General features: G+C 40.2%; 1 protein-coding gene across 1 annotated transcript in view; it reads right to left on the bottom strand.

Annotated features, from left to right (window-relative positions):
- LOC117452255 (zinc finger protein ZFP2-like) overlaps positions 1-4,119 on the bottom strand; it is an 8,819-nt gene extending 4,700 nt beyond the window's left edge. Inside the window, exons 1-4 of the mRNA XM_034090763.2 lie at positions 4,069-4,119; positions 3,768-4,011; positions 3,192-3,246; positions 1,913-2,073 (exon numbers count right to left, since the gene is read on the bottom strand). Coding sequence (XP_033946654.2) covers positions 1,913-2,073; positions 3,192-3,246; positions 3,768-4,011; positions 4,069-4,119 — 511 coding nt within the window. The remainder of the gene's footprint in view (positions 1-1,912; positions 2,074-3,191; positions 3,247-3,767; positions 4,012-4,068) is intronic.
- Positions 4,120-9,783: the final 5,664 nt, after the last annotated feature.

Below are 9,783 nucleotides of genomic sequence, written 5' to 3'. Positions count from 1 at the left end.
GAGTAATTTGCTCCCATTGTGTTCAACGCGTCAGAGCGACCAAGTCATTTCATTGGACGAGCTGGTCAGAGGGATTCGTTCAAATGTAGTCAGTAATTTGAGGAACTGTCGAAATGGCGAACGCAGATAAAGTTGAGCTCGAAAATACTCCAGCATCATTGAAGTCTCCGGTTTGGGAACATTTTGGTTTCACAGTTACGTACAAGGATGACGAACAAAGACAGGTGGATCGAACCAAAGCTGTTTGTCGGCATTGTTCAACTAAAATTGGTTACGCGGCTGGCAATACATCAAACTTGCACATGCACTCATTTGAAAAGGCATCACCCGAACGTGAATATCACCGGTACCAAAAGACTGAAGTGCAAACCCAACTCCCACTAGCATTTAAGCCTCCACCACTCGCAAAAAGTTCAGACCGAGCCAAAGCTATTACAAACGGCAAATATCCTTATGTTGCCATGTTAGCAAAGCGCTACCTGGCTGTATCGGCTACTACCTCTGTCCCTAGCAATGGGTGTGTTCTCCACAGCAGGAGACATTGCTAGTGCCAGCAGATCTGCCCTTTCGGCAAGCAATGTGGACAAGTACATTTTTCTTTAAAAAAAACATGAAAATACAATGACAAGCAAGTCATTATGTCTAACTGGCTGCTTAGGTACTAGTACAGTACATTTCAAATACAGATTATTTCAGTTCATCGAAAAGCTGCACCTTAATGTTTATTTTATTTTACATTTATTTGAGTGAATATTCATAGTTTAATAATAATTAAAAACCCAAAACTAATAGTTTATGTTTTGTGAGTACTAGTACAGTAAAGTTAAAATACAGATTATTTCAGTTCATCGAAATGCTGCACCTTAATGTTTATTTTATTATATTTTGTATTTATTTGAGTGAATACATTATTCATAGTTTAATAATAATTTAAAAAAATATGTTATGTTTTGTGATGATTTTTTCTGCTGTACCGAAAACGTACCGAACCGAACCGTGACCTAAAAACCAAGGTACGTACCGAACCGAAATGTTTGTGAACCGTTACACCCCTAGCAGTCTCCGAAGCCTGATAAGGATGTGTGTTCAAAATTAGCAGTGATTCCATGTCAGCCACAGCTTGTTACAAAAAACCTGACTGATAGTGTGTTTAACAAACTTAAACTAGCTTTATTAAATGTCAGGTCTTTGGCAGGAAAAACATTTTTAATCAATGATTTTATCACTGAGCACAATCTCGATTTTATGTTTTTAACAGAAACTTGGATTGAACAAAATAACAGTGCAGCTGTTCTTATCGAATCAACCCCTCCCAACTTTAGCTTTATGGGTCAGGAAAGAATGCATAAGAAAGGGGGTGGAGTTGCCATTTTGTTCAATGATTCCATTCAATGCAGGAAGACATCTTATGGGAACTTTGCTTCTTTTGAATATGTGGCCCTTCAGCTGAAATGCTCCTCTCAACTCTGTTCCTAACCTGTTAAGCCCCAAAGCGAGGGCTTTTTTTTTTCACGACACTGTGTCTCAGGGCATTTTAATATTTAAGAACCTATTAATGTGTTATACCAGATTAACGGGAATAATCTCAGCTAACTGACGATACAAACCATTTTCCCTGACTACATTAACAGACTACAGTAGACATTTCCAATGGGCTGGGTCCCAGGAGGATATTATAATTATTATAATAAAGTACATTTATCTAATAATACTTACATACTTGTACTTAAATAAGATATGAATTCAGTACTTTAACTTGTAATGGAGTATTTTCACAGTGTGGTGTTTGTACTTTTACTTCAGGATCTACTACCTGCAGCAAGTGCCAATAAAGGGTCTAAACTGTTATTAATGTGATAATAAAATGTTACTGAATAGTTTAAAGTGTTAATGAAGAGTAAAGGGAACAGACCTGCTCTGTGTATCCGAAGCTGAGGCTGTAAAACAGCGTCCAGTAGCTTCTGGAGTCTCTTGTTCTCCTCTTTGGAAAGAAACAGCTCCTTCTCGTACTCTGCTATCGTTTTTTTCAAACAGAGCAAATATCTCTTCTTCAGCAGCAGCAGTGAGTCGCTGCTTCTTCAACGACAGCAGCATTTGGACTTTACTCATGTTTCCTAGATCACCTTTTCCTGCAGACTCCGTTAAACACACCATTTCTCTCTCCATCAAACTCGTGTTAGTGTTGCTAACGTGTTTCCAGCTAGCATGCTAAGCTAGCTCCTGTAGTCCGAGGTAAACGCTCCAGAAAAAAGAGCACAGAGTCCATTCGGAGGTTTATCCAGACACACAGATGATGGATCAGTAGTGCTGGCGCTCACACACTTTATCGGGAACACCGAGAGAGAGAGAACCGTAGCGACGAGACGCCACGTGGACCCGGGTTAGAAAGAGCTGGGAACTTAATTTCTTCTTCTTCTCTTTTTTAATGGCGGATCTCAAACAGCTTTTAGGTGCATACCGCCTCCTACTGTACAAGAGTGTGTATTATCATGTCATTCCATCTCTAATAAAACAAAATAACGAAAAATAAAATAAGAAACCATAAAATAAATAAAACAAAACAAAAAAATCATCCATGATCTATTCTGCGGTATCTCTCCGTGAGACAGCGGGGGATGTGCGTCAGGTCCACCAGAACAACCTGCTGGCTCGTTGCGGATACGTAATTTCACATTCTAGCACAGTTTATTGCTCTTATACCTTTATTGTTGCCAACTACGATGCTCAATAGCACTTGAGTAACGTTGGAACAATATTGGCAGATTCAGATTTCACGGATCAATAACTCATGAACAAAACGTTGTTCAGACACAAAGTACGTCTCCTAAGTACTGTGGTAAGGTTGACAACGAATTACAATCACATTTTGATTTTTTTTAAAAAGCCAATACGTGCCGTCCTCTAAGCTGGACACATTACATTGGTCTCTATCCGCAGCGTGTGTGTGGTGCGAGACGGGAGATGTAGGTCATTGAGCGGTTAACACAAAGTGTTACTTCACAGTTTTACGACGCATTTTCATTTTTTTGACTTGCAAAATTATCTTTTAAATTGACAAACATCATATGTGTAATTCGTGGCACAATTCAAACGGGATAATACATAATTTTTCCGAAATAAGGTCCCATGGAGCTCAACCGGAAAGGGAGGGACTTCGCCTCTCTATTCAGCCAGCGCCATATTCAGCTAACCAGACCAGGTTGACCTTAAACCAGTGGTTCTCAAACTTTTTCTGCCAGGCCCCCCCTTTGGAGGAAAAAAAAAAGTTGGACCCCCCCAACACAAATAGTCAGGCTCAGTGGCGGCGCCAGAGATTTCTTTTGGGGGTGCTGTGGGGTAGCTTGACGTTTCATAGAGGGTGCTCAAACATTTAGGATTTCCCATTAATGTACCGGGCGCTACAGAGGAATGTTCTACTGCAACAATCCCCACGCATATACACAGTGTCAGGGACGTGCACAGACATTTGGAGGGGCTATTGCTCTAAACTGGAAAAAGGCACCCCTCCCTTTCATCTCTACCGCTGAAAGCCAAGCCTTGTCTTGCAAGATATAATGTGATCTTTATTAACCGGAAGATGATCTCTGTTTTTCTGCCTCTCCCTTTCTTTTGCTGCTTGCATCTGCAAATCTGCTACTGCAAAAGCCATGTCCAATGGCTTTATCTTATATTTATCATGCCAATCATGTGCGATTCACTGCAGCAGTGCTCCTTCATTCTTACTTTTGCCTGCCTCCACCTGCCTCCAGACTTCCATGTAGACCTACTCTTGTACTTATCGTCATTCAGAAACATGCGACAGCTGAAGCAGTACATAGCATCATTTTGTGGAGAATACTCCAACCAGGGGTTTTCATCATACCGGTGGCCCTGAAAAGACCGCCCATCTTGATTTGTTGGGAACTGGACCAGAGGACGACAGGGTCCAATTGAGTTTGAAAATTTGACGAAGGCCTCATTGTACTTGATATTGTTCTTCTGAACATGGGCTGGATTGGTGGGGTTTGGTAGCTGTAGCAAAAAAACTTATTCTGAAGGAGCTTTCACTCTTGTGGACTCTGATGTTACTGCCTCATTCTCCATCTCTTCCCTCTCAATCTCCATATCCTCCCCTTCCATCTCGTCATTCTCAATTCCCGTCTCTTTCTCCTTATTTTCAGATTCTGTCTTAATCCTTTCTTCATTCTCTGAGTCTGAACTGCTCTGGCATCATTGTGTTTTGTCTCAGGCTCACCATCTATCAAATACAATTAAGAGAATGTTTTAGAGCTCTTTATAAGGCATTGTTGCTAAGTGTTCAAATAATGAAAGCATTATTACTGTTGTGATCTCCTTTTCACACTATAAAGAAGTTCAAAGATGGAGCTGTCTCCAAAATAAACATTTTACATATATTCGTATTCTTAAACAGAATTATTAGTATCATAATTAAGTAACATATACACTTAATTCTTTACTGCTATAAAAACATACAAAGACAACTGAATACTAGTGCAGTCAGTTACATTTTAGATTGGAGAAGGTTATATAGTCATTCATGTGAAAATAAATATGTTGCCTACTTGTATAGAATATTTACAACCTGTTATAAAGCCTTTGTGAACCAGTTATCTGGCCATCTTATCCATATTACACGACAGCTAGTAGTATTTTACTAGATCACCAAGCTCTCAAATGCGCTCTGAGTCTGAACTGGAGGCTTCGGGTTAGCCCCCAGCAGAGAAATATTAACTTCACTCAGCACAAATAGAGGCTTTGCATTTATCACTGATTTAAATATTTGTTTTAATGAGTTATTAGTGTACTCCAACTTATGTAGTGGCTTGACATAATCACAGTGCTTCACCTGCAGCTGCCCTGCTGGCACCTTTTATCCAGCTCTGCAAAGTTGCAATCCTTTTTGTTGCCTCCTTCAGATATCTCTCTCTCTGCTTCAGTCTCCTCTCTCTGTCTTGAAGGCATTCTTAAGCACAGAAATGTAACATTAGGCTATGCATAAAATAACCAAACGATTATTGCATTAACTAATTTGAACAGTAATTCACATCATCGTCTCATAACAAAATAAGCTAAGGCGACTACTTGCATTCAGTGACTTGATTTTTAAAATGAAAATAAGGAATATTTTTAGTTTTTTATCATTAAGATATGTAATGTTATAACTATTAAAGAAAAGATGGGGACAATTCTGTTTCAATGTAGTTTGACCATTGTAACTGCTGTGCAGTATACTGATAATAATATAGACCTTCCAAATGTCTGTGCACGTCCGTGGGTCTTTAACGCACCTGCACCAATAACACATGTAATCACACACATAGCGATATAGAACATAAATAATAAAAACGTACCTGGTTTAAAACACTTTTGTGGTCATACTGTGGAATGAGTTAACACTGAAACGAGATATTCATTCAAAAGTTTGTGGGCAAGAAGGAGAAGAAGTAAAATAAGTAGTAGAAGAAGAATGAGGCTGCTAACGCTAAATGCTAACGTTACAATAATTGTATTGCTGCGAACAACCACCACGCCATTGAAACATCAACTTTGTTACAATTTTATTTCACCTTGCTATGTGTTTATAAAGCATATTTAAAAACGGGGACATTTCTGGGGACAGATTGAGCCGGGGATTGGCCACCAAAGCCAGGCAGGCATTTGGTATGATCACCATAGCCATATGAGGCCGCCGGCCGGAGGGCTTTCCTTTGCTTCCAGCTGTCAGATTGTAAACAAAGTCACGTGACTGGTGGCAGATGACAGCGCTGAGCGCTGACAAGGTGTATTTTATTGCAGCGAGACGCTACAATACTAATTGTGGGCTTATTATGTTGATTCGGCCACAACAGAGAAAAAAAGACTTTCACTCTCTCCAGAGGGGCAGGTCAGCCAAAGAGGGAAAATGGGCCGATGCCCGGGCAACATTAGCCCGTACCTGTGCACGTCCCTGCACAGTATACCCGCGACTGTTACAATGTAGGCTCGATAATCAGCTCACGGCATATAGGTGTAAGCAGGGGTATAGTGCTATTTTAACAGGTAGTGTGTGGACCTCACATAGGGGGTCCGGGAGAAAGCTCCCTCGGGAAGATTTATTTTTAAATATTGAAGTTAAAGCATCAATCTGGTGCACTTTGAGAGCAACATGAAGAGATCTATGGATACCTCTCTCAACACCCATATGAAACAGAACTGTAAACAGATTTACTTTTTCTTTATGGATATTTTACAAATCACCCATATAAACTTTATTCTCTTTTTACTGTCATATAGTATTTCATACCTGCTTTTCATTTATTCTCTTATTTTTGTATAACTATAATGATCATATAAACGTGTGCCTCGGAAATAATTGTTTACATTAATGGTGACCAAAACGTTTGAGACCCACTGAGATAACACTGACACTGAGTCCTTTAGCTCACTAAGTCTCTCAGTCTGATAGGAGAGGACTCTCCTCCACTTTGTTGTTGAAAAAACTCCTTATATCTGTTAGCGTAGCTCGCTAGCACCAGAAGCTAACAACAACGATCTCCAGTACCAGTACGCTCTCTCTCGCTGGTGCACACAAAATGGCTCGTTTCACACACACACACACACACACACACACACACACACACACACACACACACACACACACACACACACACACACACACACACACACACACACACACACACACACACACACACACACACACAGTCGAGCTTTAATGAAACACAGAGACCGAGACGTAATAGTACTGTACTGCATTATATTATTTTCAAATCAATAATTTTTCAAATTATGATTTTTTTTTAATTTTTTATAACCATTTTTCCTCCTGGTCTCTCGCGCCCCCCACTTTGAGAACCACTGCCTTAAACAATGCGAAAGGAAAATGGCATTTTAATAAAAATAATAATTGACATTTAAATGGTGCTTTTCATAATGCCCACACTTTTTTTTCTTCTAAATGTCACCTAACATGGTGAAGGTAAGTTCAACACTTGAATATCATCAGGTCATAGTAGTTTTACTACTTTAAACTTTCGCTAATTCAACTTCAAGTTTTGTGAAGCCATCACATCTAAAATGAGAAATATATATTTCCCTGTAATTACTGATTTACCTGGGACTTGATTGACATTGGTGCCTGTAGTTTTATTTCGGCAAATGTTTATTTATGAAGCAACAATTTAAACACATGGTAGCACAAGTAATCCGAGCTCATCTGTTTGTTTTTTTCAGGTCTTCCATCAATTCAATTATTTGAAGTAGCTTATTATCATAAAAAAATCAACGGTTCTTTTCAGAGCCATATTCTTCTTCCTACTCTCTTTCACCCCTCTTGTTTCCTTGTCTTTCGTTTTGTTTTTCTCCCTCCCTGTATGCCAGTTCATCCTTTGTTTGTTGTTGCCCTTTTTATCACCACTTAAAAATGGCATCTAAGCAACTGAATGAATGGCTAGAGGCGGGGAAAGCTCTCGCAGATGAGTTGGCAAATAAGGGAAGTACAACATTATCCAAATATTTCTTATAACATTTACTCAAATGATAAAAGACACACACATTATAAAGATGTGTGTGCAACAATTAAGGGAAATATCTCTTATATATTTATATATATTAAGAAACCAAAGAAAATAAAGCAAGGATCAAATGTTTCCTGGAGGAAGAGGAGGATGGGAATCTTTAACCCAACATACAAGAGAGAATCGATCTGGTCTGTAAAATATAATCTAGTTCTAGCGTTTCATTAAGTTTTAATGTTGTTCAATAATGTTTCCTATACCATCGTACTTTGTTTATTCAGTTAAACCTTCCAGCTCTCAGGAGTCCCCAGAATCATAAACAATGAGATCTAGATATTTAGACTTCACAGAGAGCACAAACTGAAGTGGACAATCTTGAGAGTCTCAAGCAAGAGCTGCACATCTCCCTGGAGGACACGGAGCAGTGGGTGTTGGAGGTCAAGCAATGGGCAGCCACTGGGATGTTATATGATCACTGGTATAGATTTGGTTCCATCTTTCCAAACATGTGGCTTCATGTTTTATGATTAAACCTGGTTGTTTCTGCTTTCAAGAGAAACATGGAGCTCAGAGTGGCCAGGAGGAGCTCCACAGAGAAATAGACGTATTCCCTCCGAAGAAAGAAACACGACCTCTATCGACAATATGGTATTTATTATTACGTTACCTAGAAACAATATTGGTTTCTTGTTGTTGTTATTGTTAGTATTATTATTTGTATTTGTTTTACTTTACAGACAGCAACCAAACAAGGCAACGCAAACGGAGAAGACTGACAGGATACTGCAGTGCAACACCATAGATGCCTGTACAGAGACCACTGACACAGAAGCAGCATGCAGTCTGTCTGAGGTGTCCTTCTGCCCTGGGAGGCGCAAGGAGATGGTGAGAAACAACTTGCTTTTGTTTGCCCTAGGTATTCCATAAATTCATTTGTAGTACTAGAATACAATCACCAATGTAACTCAGAGCTGTCAACATAGGTGTCACAAATCATCATGATCACAACAAATCATTTTGACATCATTTGAAAAAAATTCAGCAAGCGGTGAGGTTGAACATTTTTAACATGATTTTAAGGTTTTGTCCAATTTAAGTTAAAAAGATTGAATACAAACGGATAATATTTGTTTTATTAGCCTTACCATTGTGGTTGTGTTGTCATATGTTGTGTTTTTTCCATTATAAGATAAGATAAGACTTTGTTTATCCCGAATTGTTGTGCCAGAGTAACAAAATACAATACAATACAACACAATAAACACAGCGGCACAACAGCAGAACTGTACACTGAAAGTATCATCGTGGTGAACCTGCGCACAAAGAGGCGACCTTTTGACCAGGTCACGCTGGTCAGGCGTATGGAAGAGGAGAGAGTCATCATTGTGAAGGAGATGACCCAGCATTGTCAAAATCTGAGACAGGCACTGGACAAACTGGAGCACCTCCTTCATCAGACAAAAGACGACATCAGGAACCAAAGTATGTTCCACAAATACCGATGTATGGCGTTTGCCACTGCCCCTTCTGGTCAGGGTCAAACGTCTGTCGCTGAATAGCATCTGGAATGATTGCATTCTTTTCTGAATCACACGTTTTTTTTAGCTACATTAAAATTGCTTATATGGAACCCGCATCAATGCTAATTGAAAGTTGCCTTACATAGACTGTCATTTTGTCTTTTTATTTTAGTTTCTCCAAGCGATATAACAGAAGAGGGACACAGGGGACTGCTGTCTTTCACACCATCGATACCTTCTGGAGCAGAAACTGAGCAGAGTCACCAGCACCTACACCTGTATTGGCACAGACTCGTCTTTTCTCATGATGGAGGAAGACATTGAGGACGGTGACGAGGACAACGAACAGGACGGTGATGAGGACAACGAACAGGACGAGGACGAGGACAACAAACAGGACGGTGACGAGGACAATGAACAGGACGAGGACGAGGACAACGAACAGGACGGTGATGAGGACAACGAACAAGACGGTGATGAGGACAACGAACAGGACGAGGACAACGAACAGGACGGTGACGAGGACAACGAACAGGACGGTAACGAGGACAACGAACAGGACGAGGACGAGGACAACGAACTGGACGGTGACGAGGACAACGAACAAGACGGTGACGAGGACAACGAACAGGACGAGGACGAGGACAACGAACAGGACGGTGATGAGGACAACGAACAAGACGGTGATGAGGACAACGAACAGGACGAGGACAACGAACAGGACGGTGACGAGGACAACGAACGGGACG

The sequence above is a fragment of the Pseudochaenichthys georgianus genome, chromosome 9, assembly GCF_902827115.2.
Source record: "Pseudochaenichthys georgianus chromosome 9, fPseGeo1.2, whole genome shotgun sequence".
In the NCBI taxonomy this organism is placed as follows: Eukaryota; Metazoa; Chordata; class Actinopteri; order Perciformes; family Channichthyidae; genus Pseudochaenichthys; species Pseudochaenichthys georgianus.
This window is presented reverse-complemented; position numbering and strand designations above follow the sequence as displayed.